General features: G+C 50.3%; 2 protein-coding genes across 5 annotated transcripts; one reads left to right on the top strand and one right to left on the bottom strand.

The window, feature by feature from the left end:
* Positions 1–491: 491 nt before the first annotated feature.
* On the top strand, positions 492–18,372 carry Lztr1 (leucine zipper like transcription regulator 1). The gene is made up of 21 exons (XM_051191104.1): positions 492–867; positions 1,215–1,277; positions 3,691–3,747; positions 6,799–6,878; positions 7,243–7,351; positions 8,834–8,917; positions 9,977–10,034; positions 10,897–11,036; positions 11,943–12,144; positions 12,378–12,533; positions 12,890–13,000; positions 13,859–13,951; positions 14,082–14,177; positions 14,259–14,424; positions 14,638–14,807; positions 14,958–15,114; positions 15,710–15,836; positions 15,923–16,072; positions 16,716–16,821; positions 16,903–16,983; positions 17,130–18,372. The coding sequence occupies exons 1-21, from the start codon at positions 668–670 to the stop codon at positions 17,244–17,246; spliced, it is 2,523 nt and encodes an 840-aa protein (XP_051047061.1). The 5' UTR covers positions 492–667; the 3' UTR covers positions 17,247–18,372.
* A 20-nt stretch (positions 18,373–18,392) lies between these two features.
* On the bottom strand, positions 18,393–22,309 carry Thap7 (THAP domain containing 7). Of its 4 annotated transcripts, none has more exons than XM_051191097.1 (5): positions 22,166–22,309; positions 21,918–21,997; positions 21,381–21,536; positions 19,947–20,087; positions 18,393–19,737 (listed from the first exon to the last, which is right to left on the bottom strand). In XM_051191097.1, the coding sequence occupies exons 2-5, from the start codon at positions 21,995–21,997 to the stop codon at positions 19,188–19,190; spliced, it is 927 nt and encodes a 308-aa protein (XP_051047054.1). In that variant the 5' UTR covers positions 22,166–22,309; the 3' UTR covers positions 18,393–19,187. The 4 variants fall into 4 exon arrangements, with proteins under 4 accessions (XP_051047054.1, XP_051047057.1, XP_051047055.1 ...); XM_051191100.1 differs by having other exon boundaries at positions 21,823–21,997; positions 22,166–22,238; XM_051191098.1 differs by having other exon boundaries at positions 21,817–21,997; positions 22,166–22,237.
* Positions 22,310–23,747: the final 1,438 nt, after the last annotated feature.

Here is a 23,747-nt window from a genome sequence, read left to right as displayed (position 1 = left end):
ACTTCATGACTTCACATGTCCCTTTTGCCTGAACTTTCTGAATCCTTATTTCACGGGTGAAGAAATAATTCAACTGGCCTCAAAATTAAGTGTAAAAATAAGGTTTGTGGTGTAGCCTAATGCAGTGCTTGCCCATCACATCGTGGGTTCAAAGCCCACCGCAGAAATGGGGAGAAACAAATGAAGATCCTGTTCATTAACAGGAACGGGGAAACCAGTTCCAGACAATAAGGACGCCAAGGGAAGAGGGGAGCACTGAAGGCCAGGTTTGGGGGTGCAAACACAAGGTGCAAGCAGCAAGCCGGAAACCTCATTCTGGAGTTCCGGGGGTGGTGGCTTCCGGGCGATGGCAAAGCCCGACTATAAGGCAGTCTCTGGTCAGATCACGTTTCCCAGGAGGGAAAGCCTGAGCCGATTCGTGGCCAGAAATACTTTCAAATGTGAAGCACTGGACGATAATGTGAGGAGCCCCGCTGCCGGGACCCTTGACAGCCCGCCATGTGGCGGAGAGCGCAAGGCTTGTTGGGAAGGCGGGCCTAGCGTGCAAGCTGGCCATACGTGCCACATCGTAGGCGCAGGGATCTTCGGGAAATGTGGTCCCTTTGCTCGGCCCGGGCGGTGGCCGTGAGCCCTGCAACTCGGGCGGCCCATCCAGCCTGAACCAAGGATGGCTGGGCCTGGAGGCTCGGGGGGCCAGATCGGGTCCGGGGCCCTGGCAGGAGGGCTGCGCTCCAAGGTGGCTCCGAGCGTGGACTTTGACCACAGCTGCTCAGACAGTGTCGAGTATCTGACACTCAACTTTGGACCCTTCGAAACAGTGCATCGCTGGCGGCGCCTCCCGCCTTGCGACGAATTCGTGGGCGCCCGGTACGACAGTGTACAGGGGATCCTGAAGGCGATGGGGGTGGCGACGAGAGCCGAGGTGGTCCCAGGATGGGCTCTAAGGGGCGATACCCCGTGTGATGTCCTGGGGGTAGTCGATTTCCAGCCGGGTACCAGACGGTCCAGTTTGGGTCTCGGAGCTGAGGAGGTATGGATGGGGAGTCTGGAGAGTCCTCGGTGTGTCAGGCGTCCTTGCTGTCTGATTGAATTGAAGGATCTCTGTAGATCTTGACAGTGGAGAAGCTTTACTCAAACGTATGTGGCAGCCATCATGGGTGGCAGCCAGGTGAGCCCCCCAGTCTTACTGCCCATCACCTCTTCTTTCTTTCTAGGCGCAGCAAGCACACAGTCGTGGCGTATAAGGATGCCATCTATGTGTTTGGCGGAGACAACGGGTGAGTTTGCCTGTTAGTGGGAGTGGTGGCAGCGGGCGATGACAGTGAAGACAGTCTATTGCCTAAGAATGGGAGTCATTAGCTATGTCCTGTGAACCTGTTTCCCTGTCTCTTAGGTGCCTTGTACCTGGTTCCCAGGTTTTGGTGAGAAAACCCTGCCCGGAAAGCTCTCTCACCCCAGCATTCAAATGGCAGCCCATGGAAATATACTTATTTTGAATGAGGAGACACAGCCCTGTCTTTCTCTACACTTCCCTCTAGGCTTTGCCCACTTGCTTGCTTTGTAACCAAAAGTATAGAGAACATGTTTTGTTGTTGTTGCATCTGTTTATGTGTGTGTTGCTGCATACAAAGAACAGACAACAACCTACAGGAGTCATCTTTCTCCTGCCATTCGGGTACCAGGGATTGAACCCAGGTTGCAAGATTTGGTGGCAAGTGTCTTCACTTGCTGAGCCATCTCACTGCCTCCAAAATCAGTTTTACTGCTGCTGTGTATGCCTTGCTTCTGATGGAGATTTCCCTGTGTTGCTTTAACTTCCTGGAAAATAGCCTTCCTTGAAATGAACTGCAGTTCCGGTGAGCACATCTCCATACACAGACTTTAGTTAAGCTGAGGTTATGTGTTTGCCTATGACTCCCTCCTCTCAGGCCCAGAACCTTGCCTAATTCCCAGGAAGGTGACTGCAGCCTTGGTCCTGTAGACTACCTGGGGTAGCTGATCTAGGAGGTAATATTTTCAGGACTCTATTAAGAAATGCAAACTTGGTCATGGTCGTCTGGCATTGTCTCATCTCCATAGTTCCTTTCTCAAGAGCAGCTGGGGATCCATTTACAACTGCAAGTTAATAGTGTGTTCCTCCTCAGGCCATAGCCCCATAACATCCCAACACCTCTTTGTATAAAGTCTAGTCCTCACAGAAGGTCTGTACACTTGTATTTTCATGATTCTCAGCCATCCCTCTGGCTACCTTGCATTTGGATTGTTCCAAATACCCTGCTGCCCAGCCCTTTGCATTGTTCCTTCCCCACAGACTTCTCAATTCCTTTCTAATGTTCCTTATGGATGAGGCCTTTGTGCCCTCTCTCACCAGCCCCATTTTCTGTCCCCTTTGAGGGTGACCTGTTTTCCCAAGGTATCTTTCATCTCACTTCTCTGTACCAGTGTCCAGATGTCACAGTCAGTGTTTAGTGAGTTAAAGTTTGAGCCTTAGTAAGAATTCCCCACACCACAAAAGACCGCTGTCCAACACTGGGTGGTGGGTGGGAACTTAGGATCCCTGTTCTTAGTATTTTCTGGAGCAATTAGACAGCTGTGTGGTGAAAAGCAGAAGTGTTTTTGTTATACAGTTTCAAAAGAAAATTAATTATGCATCTGCTTACCTGTGACTTAAGATAGACCAGGGCAGCCTCCATCCAACAGAGTGGGAAGAAGGTTTTCTGCTGGGCAGTAGCAACTTTGCATATTGGAAGGCAGGAACAAGGAAACCCGGGTTGGGATGGGGCCTGGTTAGAGTTCTAAAGAGCCACCACAGGGGCTTCCTCATCACACAGAACCAGGTAGACTGCACTCTCTGGTTTCAGGGAAAACTGTTAGGTTTTGACCACAGTAACTGTCCTTGTTTGCCCTAGTCTTTGGGGCCCTAGTAAAAGAACTTAGTTCAAAACAGTGGCCTCCCATTATTTTAGTAAGTGCCCCTACATTTAAGTAGGGGTTTTAATGAGGAAGAGCATGATCCCAGATTCTAACCTTTGCCTTCTTGGCTGTTTGGCTATGCTTCCTCTCCCATAAAATGAAGTCAGGGAGAGTACTCACCTTGCACAGCCTGAGCAAGGCAGGGAAACCCTGCAAGGGCCTGACCTGAAGGGAGTGTCTGAGGTCCATTTCTCTTCTCCCACATGAACCAGAGTTGGTAGCATGCCAGTCATGTAATGTAAGCTGTCCCAGTAGACAGTTGTTAATGCAGTTGTTATGTCAGGTGGCAGGGAGCTTGCAAAGCATGCAGGTCTCCACTGATATTTGAGCCAGCATTTCATCACAGTGCAGCCTCAGGAGGGTTACATGTAGGTGTAGGAATTCTGGAGGCAGGGGTGAGGTGGGAGTGATGACTTCAGCTTCTGGGCTGGTTCATGCTCTCATACCAGCCTTGAGTGTGCTGGTGGTGGTGGGGATCAGGCTGGTCCTGTCAGTGTGGGAGCCCTGGTTGTCCATATCACTAGTCACTAGTTTTGTCCTTTGGACATTGATGGGTTGTCTGATTCTGGACAAGTCCAGAGGCCAAGGAACCAAGCCCTTCCTTTCTACTGCCTCCAACCCTGGATGCATGCCCTTGCCCATCTCTAAGATCCTGGTGAGGTAACATTTTCACAAAGTAGCCTGGCTACTGCCACACTCTCTCTGCCTGCTTTCCAGAAAGACGATGCTCAATGACCTGCTGCGGTTTGATGTGAAGGACTGCTCCTGGTGCAGGTGGGTGGCCCCCGGGGTCCAGGACCCCTCCTGTCTTCCTGGAGAGCAGCAGCCCCATGCTAGGTCCATTGGCTGTTAGAGTCAGCTCATCATGGAGGGCCAGAGAGAAATATAACAGAGGAGAGCCTTTGATGGCTTCCCTCCTTCTCATGGTTTTCTGTAAGAATCATCCTAAATCCTGTGAACTAAGCAGTCTGTCTGATCTAGTTGGTGGTATTTAGACTCTGACCTGGGAGGGACCTTCAATCACCAGAATTTCTCCTGGGCTAGGTGCTGATCGTCTGATCTCAGACAGGGCATGGGCAGGTCTCAGCTAGTGCCACCTGCAGGCTGGCAGCAGGGCCTCCTGTCTCACTATTGTCTCATAGGCCTAGTTGCCTGCCAGTAGATCCCACATAGGCATTAGGCATCATGCAAACCCTGTAACCACAGTCTCAGCTGTGTGGCCTTGTACAAGAGCTACCTGCTCTCTGGGTACCACATACTGTGTTTCCTACAGCAGTCCCTGTCTGGGGGGCAGCTTACAGCTGAGTGGAGACAGATCTGAGGGTCAGGGTTTACTGGACTTGCTAGCTCCATCATCTGCTCACACAGGAGTGCAGTGCTACACAGTGCTACACCACCTTGTGGTGGTCTGGAGGACATCTCCTTGGTCCCCAGCAGCCCTCTGGGATGGGGTCTGTTTTGGAAGCGGAGGATGCAGGGCTCTGGAGATTATGTGACTGCCCTGGACACTCAGCCAGGCAGGGCAGCTTCATTTGGCCTTAGGGTTTCTATTGCAGTGCTGATACACTTGAGGAAGAAGGAGTTTATCTCAGCTTACATGGCCATGTCACAGTCCACACTGAAAGAATCAGGGTAGGAACTCAAAGCAGGTTTCTGGAGGCAGGAACTGAAGCAGAAACCATGGAGGGATGCTGCTTCCTGGCTTGCTCCTCATGGCTTGCTCAGCCTGCTTTCTTATAGAACCTAGGACCACCTGCCTGGGGGTGGAACCACCAACAGTGAGCTGGGGTCCTCCATATCAATTACAAATTAAGAAAATGCCCCATAGGCTTGCCTCCAGCCTGATATTATGGAGACATCTTCTCAATTGTGTTTCCCTATTCTCAGATAATCTAGCTTGTGTCAAGTTGACAAAAACAAACAAGCAAAAACAACAACAAAACCCCACAACCAGATAGGGTGCCCGCCCTCTGTCTGGTCTCCCTGGTACACTGGCATAGCAGCAGGAATTGTTTTTCTCACACTTGATCTTAATGCAGCTGCTACCAATTCTTTTATTTCTTTTTTCTGTACTGGGTATAAAATCTAGGGACTGGTGCATGCCAGGCAAGGGCTCTACCTCTGAACTATATCCCAAACCCCCTCCCCTTTTTGAGACAGGGTCTCATGTATTTCCCAGGTTGGCCTCAAACTTGCTGTGTAGGTAAAGATGATGTGACCTCTTACCCTTTTTTTAATCTACACCTGAGTGCTAGATATATCTGAATGCTGGGGTTACAGACATTCACTTCCATGCCTGGTTTATGCAGTATTGGGCATCTAATTCAGAGCTTTGGCTGGGTAGGCTGAGGCAAGCTTAGTGCAAGCAGGGCAAGCACTCAACTAACTGAACTCCATTTCCAGATCTGGTCCTCTTAATTTGAAAGATTTCTTTGACTGGCCAGCGAATTGACTCACCAGATAAAGGCATCTGCTGTGCAAGCCTAGTGAGCTGAGTTCAATCCTTAGAATCAAGTAAAGGTGGAGGAGAGAGCTGCTCTACAAAGCTGACTCTCACCTCCTCGTGTGCACTGTGGCACACACACACACCCCTTGAAGACTTTGTGACTGTCAATCACAAGTTGCTTAAGAAAGGTGAGCATGGTGGTATAAGGCTGTGATACTAGCATTCAGAAGGTTTCGGCAGAAGGATCATAAGTTCAATGACATCCCGAGTACAGGACCCCAGCTCAAAAAAAAAAAAAAAAAAAATCTAGGAATGTAGTTCAGTGGTAACAGTGCTTGCTTAGCACATGTTCTTGGTTTATTACTCAACAATGCAAAAAATTCACAGATGGCCAGGTATGGTGGTGCACACAGTTAACATTCTAGTCTTTGGAAGGAAAGTAGGCAACTCTGAGGCCAGCCTTTGAACATAGCAAGACCCTCTCAAAAAACAAACAAAATTGCTTAAGCTGAGCATAGTGGTGCATGCCCAACCAAGTCAAAATCTGTTGCTTACTTGAAAAAGCAAATTGTAAAATATCTTCCAAATGTTCAAAAAGGCCCTCAGCCTGGCATCACTGGTGGCTCACAAATTTAATCCTAACACTGGGATAGATCTCTTTGATTTGAGACCAATCTACACAGTGACTTCTAGGCCAGCCAAGACTACTTAGTAAAACCCCATTTAAAGGGGGAAAAAAGTCAGAGCATGGTGGCTTTTTAGCCCCAGCACCGGGGAGGCAGAAGCAGGTAGATCTCTGTTAGAGGCCAGCCTGGGCTACAGTGCAAGTTTCAGGACAACCAGACCTACATAATGAAACCCCATCTCGGGGGTGGGGGGGGGGAATCCCGAGAAGCCTCTTAGAAGTGTAGGATATTGAAGAGTTTAATGCCTGTTACTTTGGTTTTCCACTGGTTACTGATGTTTTAAAGGGGGAGAACGGCACCCAGTACAGAAGTAAAGCAAAGCTGATGCCCTGGTGTACATCTCTTTTCTCATCTCTTTGGGTGGCTGAAGTGAAAGATTGCTTGAACCATAAATTAGAGGCCAGCTTGGGCACCACAGTGACAATCTGTCTGAAAGAATTAAATTACTGTAGTCATGGTGATGCCTCTTCCTAACCCAAGTACTCAGGAGACAGAGGAAGGAGGATGACAAAGTTGAGGCTAACCTGGACCACTTACCGCAACAACATAACTTGAAAAGGAAAGGAGAAGTGAGGGTAGGGTAGAAGAGAGGGAGGGAGGAATGAGAAGGGAGAGAGGAAAACAAAGTTTGGAGGTCTCAAGGGCGATGGGGCCTGGATTGCCCTCACTGACCTCACCCTGTACCTCTCCCAGAGCCTTTACCACTGGCACCCCACCAGCACCCCGTTACCACCACTCAGCTGTTGTCTACGGGAGCAGTATGTTTGTCTTTGGTAAGCAGCCTGTTGCCCTCCTGCACCCACAGACTTCTAGCCCCCACCCACCCACTCACCCTCCATGAGGCTCTCTGAGCTCTGTGGGGTCAGGGTTCTCTTACTCCATTAACTTTGTTCACTGGTTGGGGGTTACTGATTTCCCTAGTGTCCCAAGCTCATGGGACTGGGTGTGTCCTCTCTGATGGCTAGGGCAAGAAACATCAGTGTGCTTGTCTCTTTATCCCCAGAGCCCAGTGCAGAGGTAATTTGGGTGGTCTAGGGGTTGTTGCTAGGGATTTGTACATGTTAACTAGGGCACCCACATTTAAATACCAAAATAGTACCCCAGATGTAACACTTTATTTTCATTCTCTTCATCCAGGGGGCTATACTGGAGATATTTATTCCAATTCTAACTTGAAGAATAAAAATGACCTCTTTGAATACAAGTTTGCAACTGGCCAGTGGACAGAGTGGAAAGTTGAAGGACGGTAAGAGGTTTTGTCAAGAATAGAATTGAGCCTGGGATATGCTTCCCACATCATTTCAGATGGGGAGCCTGTGAATGGGAAACTTTAGTTGCATAGTTTTCATCACTGCTGAGTCCCGTGGGGGCAGGGCTGAATAGCCAGAAGCTGGGAGCTGTGCTCAGCCCTAGCCTGCTCCCAGGTGTACACTCCTTCTTGAGAAACCCAGGTGGACTGATCTGTGAGTACACCACCTCAGTACTTATAGCAGCTGGGAAGGTGCTGGACCTGTGTGGACTACAGAATTCCTTTTTTTTTTTTTTTTTTTTTTTTTAGAGGATGATGACTTTATTTTTATTATATATGCAATGTTCTGCTGGTATGTATGCCTGCATGCCAGAAGAGGGCACCAGATCTTATTATAGATGTTTGTGAGCCACCATGTGGCTGCTGGGAATTGAATGCAGGACCTCTGGAAGAGCAGCCAGTGCTCTTAACCTCTGAGCTATCTCTCCAGCTTCCTCAGAATTTCTTTTGGTTATATTTTATTTTTTATTTTTTCTCAGCACTAGGGATGGAATTCAAGGCCCTTTTCACACTAGGCAAGCTCATTGAGCTATACTTCAAGGCCTGCTCTGATTTTTCCCTTCTTTGAGAGAGATCTAATGAGGCCAGGCTGGCTTTGAGCCTGCTGTGTAGCAGAAGATGTTCTTGAACATCTTGTCCTTCGGTCTCTGGCCCCTGAGTGCTGGGGTTATAAGTATATTCACTATACCTGGTTTTGTGTGGTGCTGGGACTCAAACCCAGGGTATGTTGGGAAATCAACCTACAAACTGAGGTTTTGCCTTTGTGTGTTTTGTTGTTTGTTTTGAGTCAGGGTCTCACACAGTCCCACTGACCTCAGGCTGGTCATGAGCTTCTGACCTGCCTCTTTTCATGTCCTAGTGCCAAGATTTACAGACATGTACCATCATGCCTGATTTCAGCATCTGAATTTTACACATCTACTTTCCAGACATCTTGTGCTATTCTTTGCTTCTAGTGCTCCTAAACTAAACTGCTCCCTGAGCCCCAGGGTCAGGCAGATGTGGCCCTAGCTGCTGAACACACAGAGCCCTCACTTCAGCATATCCCAATGACCTTTCCTCATAAAAAAAAAAAAAAAAAAAAATATATATATATATATATATATATATACACACACACACACACACACACACACACACATATGTATAAGTATATATATATATGTACAGATGTATACACACACACACACATTAATGTGTTGGGGTATTTTTCTGGTGTGTATGTCTGTAACATTTGCAGGCCTGGTGCCTGAGGAGACAAGAAGGCATCAGATCCCCTGAGACTGGAGTTCCAGGAGTGGTTGTGAGTGCCATGTGGGTGCTGGGAACTGAAGCTGGGTCTTCTTTGAAGAACAGTGAGTTCTCTTCAGTTCTGAGACTTCTTTCCAGCCCCTCCTCATCATTTTCCTTATGTTCTAGGTTGCCAGTTGCCAGGTCAGCCCATGGGGCCACAGTGTACAGTGACAAGCTCTGGATCTTTGCTGGCTATGATGGCAATGCCAGGTAGGCAAGTAGCCGGCCATGTAGCCTACCTCTGCATGTCCTCAGGGGCAGAATAAGCTCTCTTGGCACCTGAGTGCTCAGGCTAGGGTAAGTTACCTTGCTGGGTTTTGCGTCTCTCAGGAGAGGGGCATGGAAGTAAGGTTTCTCAATGGAGTTATCAGCCAAGTCTATGATCCCTGAACTTCCTCAGATGAGGAGATTTGGAACTACAGGGGCCTGGAGGCTAGAAGCATCTCAGCTTAAAGCCAGCCCTGTGTTCCTCCCCTGTCCCCCTGTTTATTTATTGCTTTATGTTTTGCTTTTGTTTTAAGACAAGTTCTCAGTTGGGTGGTGGTGCCACATGGCTTTAATCCCAGAACTCAGGAGGCAGAGACAGGAAGATATATGTGAGTTCAAGGCCAGCCTACAGAGCAAATGCCAGGACAGCCTTCAAAGCTACACAGAGAAACCCTGTCTCAAAAAATCAAATCAAACCAAAACAACACACACACACAGAAAAAAGAAAAAGAAAAAGAAAAAAAAAAGACAAGATCTCTCTGTAGCCCTGGCTGTCCTGGAAGCCTCTGTGTAGATCTGGCTGGCTTGGTACTCACAGAGCTCCTCCTGCCTCTGCTTCCTGAGTGTTGGGATTAAAGGTGGGGGCCTCCACACCAGGTTTCCTCCTTGTCTTAGAATTAGTTGTATTTGTCTGATAATCAAACAGTGCATGCTCATTGTAACTGCAATGTTACAGAAACCAGTAAGGCACAGTAGAGAAATAGGCTGTTTTGGATACATCATCTTTTCCCTGCCCCAAGTGGCTAGCCCTGTCCCATAACCCCAGATGTTATGTGTAAATCTACTTCTGTTTCGGCTGGCCAGAGAGCCAGTCATAAGTGAGAGCTGCTAGAGGCTGGGTGCTGGGATTTGATGTAGACCTTCTTCCCTGGAAGTTCCTGTTTCTTTAAGAAAGATGGCACAGTTGTCTCTTGACACACATGGCAAGTGGTTCTTCCCTGGAGCTCTGCCTCCCAGCCAGGCTCAGGGCCAAAGAATCCTGACTCCTCTGTCCTGATGCAGGTTGAACGACATGTGGACAATTGGCCTCCAGGACCGAGAACTCACATGCTGGGAGGAGGTGAGGGGTGCAGGGAGCATGATGCAGGCAGGAAGGCGGGGACTGGGGACCGGGTTGCAACATCAAGAGGCGAGGGATAAAGGAAGCTGGTACCCGTATGAGAGGTGCTAGGGTGGCATATAACAGGCTGCCTTCTTACCCTCACCAAGGCCTACCTCTGTCTCTCCTTGATCCTTCAGCCAGCCCAACTCCAATATTAACTAGAAACTCCAAGTGGATGTAGTTTAGTTAGTAATGTAGCATACATGGAGCCCTGCATTTAATCCCCAGACACAAATAACCTGGGTGTGAAGGTGCATGCCTGAAATCCCAGCACTTGGGAGGTGGGTCAGAAATTCACGGTAGTCCTCAGCTACAGCATGAGCTTGGGGTCAGCCTGGGTTATGTAGAAAGTTCTAGGTTAGCCAGAGCTTCACAGAGGGATCCTGTCTCCAAAATGAATGAATGAGTGAATGAATAGTAAAGGCTTTGGAGCTGAGGCTGTGGTCCATGGTAGCATAACATGTACACATCCCTGGCTTTGATTCCTAGAAGCAAAAGTGGAGTCAGAGGAAGGAAAAAGCTCTGAGTCCAGGATGGGCAGCATGCCACATGTGACAGATGTGATTTGTTATCGTCCACTCTCATGTGAACACAGCAAAGGCAACATTTTGTTGATTTCCCTTGGAGCTTTATTTCTCTTGTAGAAATTATATTTTTAGCTCCAAATGAACCTAACAATTTTAGCCTCATCTGATCAGAACTGGGCCCGTGTGAGTAGGTGTGATGAAGCTGTAAACTATTTACATTCATTTACTTCAAAGTGTAGGATAGTGTAGCCCCAGGCCTGTGAGGCCCTGGCTGAGCTGTGCCCCTACTGCAGGTGGTCCAGAGTGGGGAGATCCCCCCATCCTGTTGCAACTTCCCTGTGGCTGTGTGCCGGGATAAGATGTTCGTATTCTCAGGGCAGAGTGGAGCCAAGATAACCAACAACCTCTTCCAGTTCGAATTCAAGGATAAGACGTGAGTTCCCTGGGTTTTGAGGGACATAGATTTAAAAGCTTAATCGTGTTTCTGGTAATTGTTGTAATCTCCCCTAGTTCTCACATATAGCAGGAACATACAGACTGGAGTATGGGTATTTGACACCCTCATAAGGCCCTTGAGGCATGGCTGTAGCTTAGCAAGGTATATAGCCTGAATCATGGTTCCACTTCTGGCCCAAGTCAGGATAACCCTTGCCCTGTGTATGCCTGTTCATTGACACCAGTAACAAATATGGCTAGCACTAACCTCATGGGATAGCACAAGACAGGGGCTGCTGGCTAGCCTTAGGACTCTATAATGGGGCTAGCCTATGGCACTGGAAGTAACAGAGACAAAGGAATAAGTCTTGGGAGGGGACTTCTGGGTGGAGGGAGTCTTGTGGAGTACTGGTGCAGGTGTGGAATCAGTCTGCATCTGTTCTGGTAATTTAGATAACTTAGCAAAAAAGGGGTTTTGTTAGAAAGTCCTAGGAACCCTTTGAGGGTAGAAATACTGAGGAGCGTTAGTGCCTGGGCAGGCATCCCCCAGGTGTGGACTCTGTTGTTCAGGCAGTGAGCAGAACAATTAGGACAACACAGGTCTGTACAGCTCCATTCCCAGAGGAGACTAGCAGAAGCTCTGCCCTGTCACTGCTGTTTGCTCTATGGTGGCAGAAGAGGGAGCTTGGGTAGAGCGCCATGGTAGGTTGCATAGAGTTGTGGAGGGCCAATACCTGACCTAAATAGGGCAAGAGATGCTGGACACACAGGCCTGTGCCTTCCCTTTAGACCATGGGCTGGTCTTCAGGGGACTTCAGGGGAACTTCAAAGGAGGGCCTTTTGTGGGGAGTGTGTGAGACAGTAAAGCCCCCACCTCAGTGTTGGTTCATGGTCATGGCTCCAGGTGGACACGCATCCCTACTGAGCATCTGCTCCGGGGCTCTCCACCACCGCCACAGCGGCGCTATGGACACACCATGGTGGCCTTTGACCGCCATCTCTATGTGTTTGGTGGTGCGGCGGACAATACACTGCCCAATGAGCTACACTGCTATGATGTGGACTTCCAGACCTGGGAGGTTGTCCAGCCCAGCTCTGACAGTGAGGTGAGTCCTGCTGGGTTCCTGTGGTTCCATATAGTCAAGAAGAGCAACTTGAGAACTTTCACAGCCCCTAGTCCTGTATCCTTCAGGCTTTCTTGTCTGCATTCCATCAATTGCATTGAGCTGCTAGCCTGCCACCTTCCCAGCCTTCCTCGATGTCTTGTACATCCTCTGAAGCCCATAGCAAGCCTTGGAACAGATGGTGGCTTGTTACCTTCTTACATGTTTTCCTTAAGGTTGGTGGGGCTGAGGTGCCTGAGCGACTTTCCTCTTCTGAGGAGGCATCAATCCTAACCTCAGAGGAGCGGAGCAGCTTTAAGAAGTCCAGAGATGTGTTTGGTTTAGACTTTGGCACTACCTTAGCCAAGCAGCCTGTCCACCTGGCGTCAGAGGTGAGTGTCCAGGACACCTATTAAAATCCCATTGCCCTCTGAAGCAAGAGTGCTCACGTGTAGAGCAGGGCTCCTAGAACAGCCACATGTGGCTCTGGGGTCCCTTTTGTCAGTGTGGCACACTGGCCCAAATATGCTGTAAACCTGCGGTTCTGCACTACCTGCCCTGCCCTCTGCCCCACCCCAGGGTCCCAGCTTCCCTCTGTATCTACAGGAGCACCCAGGGACCTCTGTCCAGGGGACTGGGGTCTTTGGCCTTTCCTCTTTCACATGGACCTGTGACACTATCTTGGCCACAGCCAGATCCATTGTTGGCATCCACCCATCCCATCATTCTGTCTCCTTGTCCTTCTTAGCTGCCCAGCGGGAGGCTCTTCCATGCTGCTGCTGTCATCTCTGACGCCATGTACATCTTCGGGGGCACTGTGGACAACAACATTCGCAGTGGGGAAATGTACAGGTTCCAGGTGTGTAGCTAGTGGTTCTGTGAGGCCTGCTGGGGTGGATGGGCTCCAGGACAACTGAGGTCAGTGGGTGGGGTTAGGGCTGTGTAAATGCCCCTATTGATAGCTAAGCCTAGGGATGACGGTATCTCTGAGAGTTTGGTGGAGAGGGCTAGAGGTACTGTAGGTCCACGCAGGCAGAGATGGAACGAGGAAGGGAGCCTTCATGCAGAGGGAGGCAGGTTTCAAAGAAGAGTATCAGGGGAGCACATGGAGCAAGCAAAGGAGTGAGCTCTACTGGGGCCTCCAGGGAAATCATAGGCTGGAGCAGACTGGTGGGAGCTTCCCTTGGAGCCCCTTCCCATATCTGAAAGAACAGGTTGTTAGGATAAGGGCCCCTGGCACAGTAGAGACATGAATAAATCTGTTTCAGTTGTAGGGAGGGGTGGGATGGGGTTGTTTGAGTACCTGGGTCCAGGTATTTACAAACGGTACAGCCTGGCTAAAGCCTGGGAGCTTTGTCAAAGAAAAAACAGTGGGGGGCTGGAGAGATGGCTCAGTGGTTAAGAACACTAGCTGCTCTTCCAGAGGTCCTGAGTTCAATTCCCAGCAACCACGATTGCTCACAACCATCTGTAATGAAATCTGATGCCCTCTTCTGGCCTGCAGTGATACATGCAGACAGAACACAGACGATAGATAGATAGATAGACAGATAGATAGATAGATAGACAGACAGACAGACAGACAGACAGACAGACAGACAGACAGACAGATGCCTTCTTAGTCATGGCCTAGGCTCGCCTGACCCTGTTCTGAGGGTTCCACGGCTGGCTGGTGTAAGGATGGCTTGTCGCTTGCTCACTGATCATCTCTTTGCAGTTTTCTTGCTACCCTAAGTGCACACTGCATGAAGACTATGGGCGCCTATGGGAGGGCCGCCAGTTCTGTGATGTGGAATTTGTGCTTGGTGAGGTAGGTGACTGACCTATGCCAGCCTCACCTACTCTATTGCTGAGTGGAGCTTTGCCCTGGCCTGTTGGCTTCTGTCTGCTGGGGCAGGGGTCTTGTGCTTTCACCCATGTACCGGTTGTTCTTTATGCAGAAGGAAGAGTGTGTGCAGGGCCATGTTGCCATTGTCACTGCACGGAGCCGCTGGCTTCGTAGGAAGATCTTGCAGGCTCGAGAATGGCTGGCCCAGGTAAGGTCTCCTTTAGCCCCCACAACTGGGAAGCTTTGCCCACTATCTACTGGGGTGCCCTGAGTTCCCTTTTCCCAACAGAAGCTGGAGGAGGAAGGGGCCCTAGCTCCCAGGGAGGCCCCTGGTTCAGCTGTGGGCAGGGCACGGCCAGCCTTGTTACGTGTAGCCATTCGTGAGGCTGAGGCCCGGCCATTCGAAGTGCTTATGCAGTTTCTCTACACAGACAAGATCAAGTACCCACGGAAAGGTCTGCCTTGGGTATGGGTGGTGTGGACCAGGGTGGGATTGGGCAACAGAGCCAGAGGTAGTGCTGCTAGGTCTGTTACAGATGTACCTGAGGTACAAGCCATAGTCCAGCTGCCATTTCGTAGCCCTGACCTTCTTGTTCATGGAGGGAACCCTGGGACCTGTTTTGGGCCTCCTTTCCTGGGGCCTTAGGCTCAGGAGCTCTTTGGTTCAGGCCATGTAGAGGACGTGCTGCTCATCATGGATGTGTACAAGTTGGCACTGAGCTTCCAGCTGTGCCGCCTTGAGCAGCTGTGTCGGCAGTACATTGAAGCCTCCGTGGATCTGCAAAATGTCCTGGTGGTGTGTGAGAGTGCTGCTAAGCTACAACTGGGTCAGCTCAAGGTACAAGCTGGGGTTAGCCTGGCGGCTGGGATTGCCTACCAGCCCAGGCCTTCCTGGGTGGGGTGCGGTTTGTTCTCTTGCTCCTCACTGCAAGCTCTGCTGCCCAACCTGGATCTGATTCCAATTGCCTCGTGTGCCTGTCTTTCCCAGGAGCATTGCCTGAACTTCATAGTGAAGGAGTCCCACTTCAATCAGGTGATCATGATGAAGGAGTTCGAGCGCCTCTCATCCCCTCTGATCGTAGAGATTGTGCGGCGGAAGCAGCAGCCACCCCCTCGAGCACCCTCGGATCAACCTGTGGACATTGGTAGGGAACCTCTCTTCATGTCCTGAATGTAGGGAACTTAAGAACCACCTACCTGCCAGGCTCTTGGGGTAAGGTGGCTCCCAGGTACAAAGGCTGGGAGGGGCAGAGGCATTCTCAAAGAATTCATAGAGGCTTTCAATAGCAAGCTGTGTGCCAGTGAGCCTGGATACCCACAAAACCCACTCCTGGGGGGGGGGTCCTGTGCCTTCTCTTGGCAAGTGAGTGAGGTAGCTGCAGCTACATATTGTCTAGTACTTCTCATCCTACCCAGTGGAGATCAATAGCACCTTCACTTCCCCTTGGGGCTTATACTAGCCCCTGCCACTAGCATGAGAGACCAAAAGATGAGCCAAGAGAGGTGTCCAGCATGTGGCTTGGGAGCTGGGCATATAGGGCACACAGTGGAAGAGCAGACATTGGTGCAGCAGCCATGAGGGCCAGAATAAGGACTGCAGTTTCCAGTCGACCTGAGGGCTGAGGGAATGAAAGACTGGGGGAAACCGAGCACAGCAGCTACATGGTCACTGTGGAGAGGCGGTGCCTCTCCATTCAGGGTGGAAGTGGGAGTCTCCTCAAGATTCTTCTATACCCCCAGGCACATCTTTGATCCAGGACATGAAGGCATACCTGGAGGGGGCAGGCTCAGAGTTCTGTGACATCACACTGCTGCTAGATGGCCACCCACGACCAGCCCACAAAGCCATCCTAGCTGCCCGTTCTAGGTGTGTTGAGGACGAATGAGGGAGGGCAGGGCAGAACCCCGATGCTTTTTCCTCCTGAGTGCTAGGATCTACCTCCTTGTTTGCAGCTACTTTGAGGCCATGTTCCGTTCATTCATGCCGGAGGATGGGCAGGTGAACATCTCTATTGGGGAGATGGTGCCCAGCAGACAGGCCTTTGAGTCCATGCTACGTTACATCTACTATGGCGAGGTCAACATGCCCCCTGAAGACTCACTGCATCCTTTTATCTGCTGGTGTTCCTGGGTCACCCTGAGAAATCCTCACATCCCTCAGACATGTTTGGTTCCTGTTGCTCTGTTGGCTAGGTGATCTTGGCTTGGTGCCTAATTCTAGAGTGTCCAGTGCTGGTGCTGGACCTACTGGTCTCCAAAGACTCAAGTGGATAGGCAGCTGGGAGGGCCACTTTGCAACTAGCACAGTTGAGTCTTGACCTTTACAAATGTTTGGGATTAAAAAAAAAAACAAAAACAGAAACAAATGTTTGGGATAAGCAGGCTAGCTATCACTGTTTAACAAACAGGTAAGTGGACAAAGGGATTCCTCATATGTTCTCTCAAAAGTGTTTGAACCTGAGGTGCAAGGATGCCTGATGGGGCCAGAGAGGCTTGGAAATTGTAAATGGGCACATGGAAAGGAGGACTAAGGTTTTCTTTGGATCATGAATGGGGCCTTTGAGCCTGAAATGGTTCAGAACCAATTTAGAGAGCAAACCAGCGGGGGTGCAAACTGGAGCTCTGGCTTCCGAGGTTTGTGTAGTTCCGGCAGTAACCTCCCCAGGAGGACTAGGGATATGGCAGGATGAGTGGACGCAAGTGAATACATGTTCTCTTACTTGGCAGCTCCTTAACTTGTGCCCAGCTACCTATTTGCAGCCCCCTACTACTATGGCTTCTACAACAACAGACTGCAGGCATACTGTAAGCAGAACCTGGAGATGAATGTAACAGTGCAGAATGTGCTACAGGTAGTAGTACCTCAGTACTTCTGGCCACACCTTCACCTGTGGGTGAGCCGAGGCAGTGCCTCACTGTCCCTGCCATTGCAGATTCTGGAGGCAGCTGACAAGACGCAGGCGCTGGACATGAAGCGGCACTGCTTGCACATCATTGTACACCAGTTTACCAAGGTCAGGCTCTGGCCCCAGGGCTCTCGGGCCCAGCCCTCCCCATCAGGCCAGGGCACCTCTTGGCCATTGCCCACTGTCCTCAGACAGCCAAGCCCTGAGCATGCTGGGCCCCAAGAGGTCTCATCTAGTTTTGGTCATCTGTACAGGTCTCTAAGCTGCCCACACTGCGGTTGCTGAGCCAGCAGCTGTTGCTGGACATCATAGACTCCCTGGCTTCCCACATCTCTGACAAGCAGTGTGCAGAGCTGGGTGCCGACATCTGAAGATCTTTGTGAGGACTCTGCCTGTTTGGAGAGTGTTAACACTCAACTGATTGGCCACATCTCCACCTACAAAGTGATCAGATCTGTGGTCCCCAGATCTTCTTCTACTGGGCACTGAGGTGTACAGGAATTCCTAAAGGCTGTGCGTCATTGAGGACACAGGCCAGTGAAGCAGACTCCCTTTCCAGCTGGCACTTCTCCCAAGGAGACCAAGGCTCATGGACACCACTCAGTGGTAGATGGGAATGTGGCTTGTGTTCCACGTGAGTGTATTGTGGATCCAGGTAGAGTCCTATTGTCAGGGGAGCAGGGCTTGGCAAATAACTCTAGCAATAGGCTGTATTCCACTCCTAACCCAGAACTTAAGAATGGGGACCAATGAAGTGTCTGATTCTAGACATGAACTTTGGAGATTATGCTCCCAGCCCACAGGGCAGCAAGTGTATCTCAGCCTCACAGAGAGGCTGCATGTTCCAGTCCATCCCGTGTGCAGAGCTAGGGAGAAGTCAGCAGAGACACACAGCTCCTGTGTCCTGTCACTGACATGCCTCCTTTAAAGCTGTGGCAATGCTAATACACACTTGGCTGGCATAATGGCCACCTCTAGTCTGCCCTCCTGAAGCACATGACAGTTCCAAGGCTTTAGGAGATTTCCCCAGATACATCTCCCCTGTTCTGCCCATGTCAACACATGGTGTCAGTCACCAAGGGAGAGAAAATTGCCTATCTCCTAGGAGACTACCCAGGCATCCATCCTTGTTACCTGACATCAGGGCATCAAAGCCTACGTCCAGTACAGCACAGTGAACCCTTTTTGAGTACAGGAGCCTACTCTGCCCTAGGAAGCCAGAACTCGTTTGAGAAATGCTTGGCTCTTTCTGACCTTAGATCACATTTCCCTCCTGTGTTGCATTTACTCCATGCTGTGGGGCTCCAAGTAGAAAGGTGCCTTGGGTGGCAGTCCCAACAGACAGCCAGGAAGTGATTTGGTTTATAAGATGAAGTACAGAGCTCAAGCAGCAATTAAGCTGAGTGGAGTGTGCCAGCCTACAGTGGGCAGCCAGGCAGGCTTGGTGTGAGTCAACTGAGCTGTCAGAGCCATTCCCCCAAGGTGGTAACCTCTTTTTTTTTGGGCGGGAGGGGGGGGGGGAGAACACCTTAAATCTTGCTTCATGCTGACCCCTGTAACTGGACCTTCAATTATGTCCTCTACACAGGATACAAATAAACATATTCACCCAGGCTTCAAAAAGAAAATTGTCAGAACCTTGTGTACAAACTCAGCCAGAAACTCAATTGTGCTTTAGCTATGTGGCCAAAGAGCAGTAGGGAGAGACCATGTACTTGGTGTTTACCATGGACACAGCTACTGTAAGAAGCCTAGATTCTCAAAATGAACTTGGTATCAAGGCCAGGATCTAAATCCTGTATCTAAAAGATTAACATTTCCCTACCTGACAAGTGTAACACCATATGTTGGTTTTGAGGCTCCATAAATGGAGCAGGAGTGGGCAGTGCAAGGGACTGGCCAAACAGATGAGGCCTGTGGGCAGAAGCTTGCTGTGCCTCTACGTAAGTACCAAGTCTGACATGGGGCACAATGACACATGCTTATCATTCTACTCAGAAGGGACAAGGAGAATTAGGAGTTCAGTGTCATCAATGATACCAGCCTGGACTCAAAGGAGCTGGCTTTCTTACTTCAAAGAGTAACTAAATAAGCAAAGGGACTGCAAACAGATTCCCCATGGCCAAGAGGTTGCATGCCAGGGCCTGATTCCTCCAAGGCTTTGGCCATTGTCTAGGAAGGAGTCTGGCAGTCCTAGCTGAGCCAGACAGCAGGGTCTTTCTAGCATCCACTTTATTGTGACTGCTGGTCAGCCTGGTGGATGTAGTTCCAATTGAGTACCTCTGAGGAAGAGACCAGAGCCTTGGGTGTGCTCATGTCATGCTATTGCTCAGCTGCATAGCAAAGTCCTGCACATGGTCCTTCAGGGTCTGGCGGGCATCTGCCTGTGCTCGCTTTTCTCGTGCCCGTTCCTGCTGCAACTTGGTCAGTCTAAGCCTAAGCCGCTGCTCCCGCCGTTTGCAGGCCTGCAGCTGGCGCTGGGCCTTGTCCAGAGCATCAAGAGCCGCTTCAGCTCTCCTCTTCCAGAGCAAGGCACTCCCCACTTGGTAGCTGTGCTCATTCTGGATGTAGGCTCCAGCAGGTGGTGGCAGCCTTAACATGTAAGCAGAAGGGGAGATAGGCCGTGGCTCAAGAGGGGAGGGGTGGCGCTCTGGTGAAGGCTGGGCACTATAGCCTGCTTCCTCTGCTTGGGCACCTAGTGGGCCCAGAAGATCTGAGAAGGGGCTGTTAAGGCCTGGTTCCAGCCTCACAGCTGGGGATGCAGGCAGAGTGGCAGGGGCTGAGGCTTCTTCCACAGGGAAGCAGATGATATCAGCAGGAGGTGGAGAAAACAGGGTTGTGGGTCCTTGACCTTCAGAGTAGCTGGAGGGGAGACAGAAAGAAACTGACTAGCCAACTAAGAGCATGCCAGGACCCTCATACACCCATTTAGACTCCCTAACAACACCTTAGCCCCTTCACTTTGTCTAGGCAACAAGAATCCTGTTCAGTGAAGATGCTGGCATTCACCCTACAGTCCAGTCCCTCAGCCCTGGGGGGAGGATGGGGCATCCCCCTCCTGCAGCACATACCGCTTCCTGCATCGCCGGAGCCGGCTGACATCAGGCAGGCCAGGTGGATAACCATGCCCCTTGGTCTTGGTTGTTCGACGTAACTTGGAGAAAGACTCAAATATGGTGGGGACTGCCCCTTCCTTCAGCCTGTGATACCCACTGTGGGGAGAAGCAGCCCAGATGAGCTGAAGACAAAGTGCTGCTACTTCCCCTAGTCCCAACATAGGTCCCCTCAGCGCTAGGGCTACGGGCTCCATGGTACACTGCCAATAATCTGAAGAATGCCAAGTCTGGTAGACTCCAACTAGTCTGCTCTGTGTCCAGAGTTGAAGTGAATGGGAACCCCACAACCCATCCCCCCACCCCCCACTGCCACAGGGCTAGGTGGACCAGTCAGAAGTCTCTTATTTGTGGGCCTGCTGGAAGAACTAGGTTCTGAATACCCCATGGAAAAGCTGTTTTCCTTTTGTGTGGAGACCAGAGGTCTTCCTCAGTTATTCTCCACCTTTAAATTTTTCTTCTCTTTAAAAACTTTTTTTTTAATGTGTATGGGTGCTATCCACCATGTGCATGCCTGGTACACACAGAGGTCAGAAAGAGCATTAGATCCCCTGGCACTAGAGTTTACTGGTTTGTGAGCCACCATGTGGATGATGGCAAATGAACCCAAATCATCTGGAAGAAGCCAGTGCTCTTTTGTTTTTCAAGACAGGGTTTCTCTGTGTAACTTTGGAGGCTGTCCTGGAACTCTCTCTACAGACCAGGTTGGTCTCAAACTAACAGATCCCCCTGCTTCGGCCTCCAGAGTGCTGGGATTAAAGGTGTGAGCCACCACCAACAGCATGAAGCCACTGCTCTTAACCTCTAAGCCACCTTGCCAGCCCTACTTATGAGTATGAATGTTTCGCCTGCATGTACCACCTGTGTGCCAGTGCCCTTAGAGGAAGGAAAAGGTGAGGGATTCCTTCGTGCTGGGAACTGAACCCTGGTCCTCTGGAAGAGTAACAACTACTCTACACTGTTAAGCCATCTCCAGCCCACCTTCTTTTTATCTGTTTATTTACTTAAGGCAGTCTCTCCTTGAACACAGGGCTCAACAACTCCTCTAGACTAGCTAGCTAGCAGCCCAAACAGGCAACTACATGGGGCTTTTTATTTGGGTACTTGAATTTGAATTCAAGTCCTCCTGCTTGCATACCAAGTCTGCCAGCGGACTATCTACCCAGTTTGGAAAGGCTGTTTTTCTCAGATGCCACTGGCATGTAATCCTGCAGCCATGCTTTATTATACAGAATTGGGAAGAGGTAACAGCACCCATGACATAGGTCTGCCTGTCTGTGAGTGTGCCAGCCAGTCGTTCATAGACTTCAGCAGGGCACAGAGCTGTCCCACTTAACCCACTGCTCTGATGCCTCACACCCTGTTCTAGTGTTGGCTGGCAGAAAGACCCACCTGATTCCCACCAGCTCAAAGCAGTTTTCCTCGAAGTGTTTGGAGCAGAAGTAGATGTACTCAGAGGCCGGGTCCCACAGGCCCTGGCCGCTGGGGTCCAGCCGCTGACAGTTGGCCAGCCACAAGCCGCGCCTGGGGTTGTCTTTCTTGGGAAGTCTGCAAAGCCACAAAACCATGAGCACCAGACTGCTGCAGCCTGCGATCGGGATGCCCAAGATACCCAGGCAAGGCGGGCAGACCTCCCCACGACCCTTTCGGATTACCACCCGCTAGGAGGAAACTGGGGACTAGAGAAGGAACGGGGCCTGGTCAGCATCACCTAGCGGGAAAGAGTCAGAGCTCCACGTCCAAGGCAAGGAAGCGTCCAGTCCTTTTTGGCTGGAATCGCGACTCCTCGACCGCCCTTAACCCTCCCGCTCACAAGTTCAAGCCTCACTTCGACCTCAGGAAGGCGCTGTCTCCTGCACGGCCTACAGTGCGGCAACACCAGCGCCTGCGCATGTGAGCCCTCGCGTGCCACTACGCACGCGCGCTGACCTGTGGAAGGAGATGCCGCGGTTGCGAGTCTCGCGCGTGTCCCGTGTGCAGCAGCCGGCGGCGGAGCAGTGTCGCGGCATCTGGGGAAGGGGTGGGAGCTGGGTCGTGGGTGGCAGTCGCTGGAGGACTGCCTTCACGCCCCTCCGCCACTCCCTCCAGAGGGCCTGAACCTGCCGGCTCCCCCACTGCCCGACCTCGTCCCAGTCCCGTCCTAACTCGTTCTACAGACTCCCGTCAGCGGTACTCACGGTCTTGCCATTGCTGCGCCGCCGAAGTCTCGCGATGGGTGAGTCAACGCGGAAGTTGGGAGCGTAGGGATTCCGTAGCCTACTGTCAATGCCCTTAAGGGGCGGGACCGGAAGAGATCCTGGAGGGCGGGCCACCGGATGTTGAGAGTGCGGAATGATCGTTGCTCCAAGAGGCGCTTGAGATTCCTGAAGCCGCTGCGCCGTCGTTCCTTAGTTTTGTTTGTGTATCCAAGGTAACTACTGAGCACTCGCCATTAGGGCGAAGCAGCCCGGGTGCGATATGCGGTCCTCCATGGATCTCGTAAGCGGACACTCTGGTTGAAAAAGATCCACCACCAAGAAAAACGTGGCCTTTTGCCTGAGAGAGCTCCGCCAATGGCCGCGGAAGGTTTGGCACTTTCTGTTAACGTGACGATCTGAGTTTGATTTCCGAACTGACATGGTTAGAAGGAGAGAACCATTGCCCAATAGTTGTTCTCTGACCCCTACGTATTTGCACATGTGCATTCATATGCACTAAATATAATGTAAAGACAAAAAAGTTCTTAGAGTAACGGAATTAACTGCATAAGCAGAGCGGCTGCAAACACGGCCAGGAGGGTCTGCGCCCACTGGGGTTTTACCACTGTCTCAGGACGACTAGGCCAGACAACAGGATCTCTTTCTAGCATCTACTTTGTGACATCTAGCAGTCCTGTTGAGTCCATTTTAGATCAAGTTCTTTAAATCAGTACTTAAAACTTTAAGCTCACATTCGCCAGCCATGGAGGAAAGCTAATGAAGAAACATGTCAGAACCCCAACTGCACTCTGCTCCTCAGCCCTCATAAGACAAGATGAAAGCCACTTCCATGCTATTCACATGTGGTGTGAGGGACTTCATTCTTCAATTTAAAATGTGTATTGCCCTAATTCCCTTATCTTGTAGAAGCTTTTACCTGAGCATACAGTCATTAATGTCTTAGAGAAAACAAATGTATTTGCCACAGAGGATTTCAGTAGTTGGCTAAATGGCCCTTCCAAGAAAGGCAGCTATCTAGACAGGGAATTTGTTGTAGTTGTTGTAGTAATGTACTGTATGAAGTAAAAATAATATTAACAGTGGGAGGATATAAAGATATGGCTGCCAGCTACATAGCTGCACTCAGTACTCTGCCCCTGGTTCTGTAGAATCCACAGCCATCTCTCTGTAACCCTTTCCCTGTGCTGCTAGGTCCTGCATAAAGGCCTCTCTGACATTCATGAGGTTGAACTTGTGATTTGGGTGAGCCAGGGTCTCTTCAATGGCAGTGGTATTGCTCAGCATGCATGTAGCTTGCTGTACCTTGGCCAGGTCTCCCCCAGAGTCCATAAATGGGGGCTGGTAGTTAATGCCCACCTATCATAAAAAGGAAAATACAGTGGAGTTTATATCGGCTTTTAAAATGACAGTTTGTTAAAAGTTGAGAACTGTAGATCCACTTTGAACTATAAAAACTAGTATTATACTTTTGAAAATGACTAAGATTTAACATTCTTTGACCCTTTAAAATTTTATGTTTCAGATTCATCCACACAGACACAAAAACCATATTAAGATTGTA

This window comes from Phodopus roborovskii, unplaced genomic scaffold (genome assembly GCF_943737965.1).
Source record: "Phodopus roborovskii unplaced genomic scaffold, PHOROB, whole genome shotgun sequence".
NCBI classification, from domain to species: Eukaryota; Metazoa; Chordata; class Mammalia; order Rodentia; family Cricetidae; genus Phodopus; species Phodopus roborovskii.
Note: the sequence above shows the minus strand (reverse complement) of the source record. Positions and strands in the feature narration are given on the sequence as shown.

Excerpts from the sequence above, each read along its gene's own strand:
- Lztr1 (XM_051191104.1), top strand. The coding sequence starts at position 668 with ATGGCTGGGCCTGGAGGCTCGGGGGGCCAGATCGGGTCCGGGGCCCTG. Across the intron at positions 12,534-12,889 it reads CTGTCCACCTGGCGTCAGAG|CTGCCCAGCGGGAGGCTCTT; the intron begins GTGAGTGTCCAG and ends TGTCCTTCTTAG. Across the intron at positions 15,837-15,922 it reads ATCCTAGCTGCCCGTTCTAG|CTACTTTGAGGCCATGTTCC; the intron begins GTGTGTTGAGGA and ends CCTTGTTTGCAG.
- Thap7 (XM_051191097.1), bottom strand. The coding sequence starts at position 21,997 with ATGCCGCGACACTGCTCCGCCGCCGGCTGCTGCACACGGGACACGCGC. Across the intron at positions 20,088-21,380 it reads TTTGAGCTGGTGGGAATCAG|TGGGTATCACAGGCTGAAGG; the intron begins GTGGGTCTTTCT and ends TTCTCCCCACAG. Across the intron at positions 19,738-19,946 it reads CTCCGGCGATGCAGGAAGCG|CTACTCTGAAGGTCAAGGAC; the intron begins GTATGTGCTGCA and ends TCTCCCCTCCAG.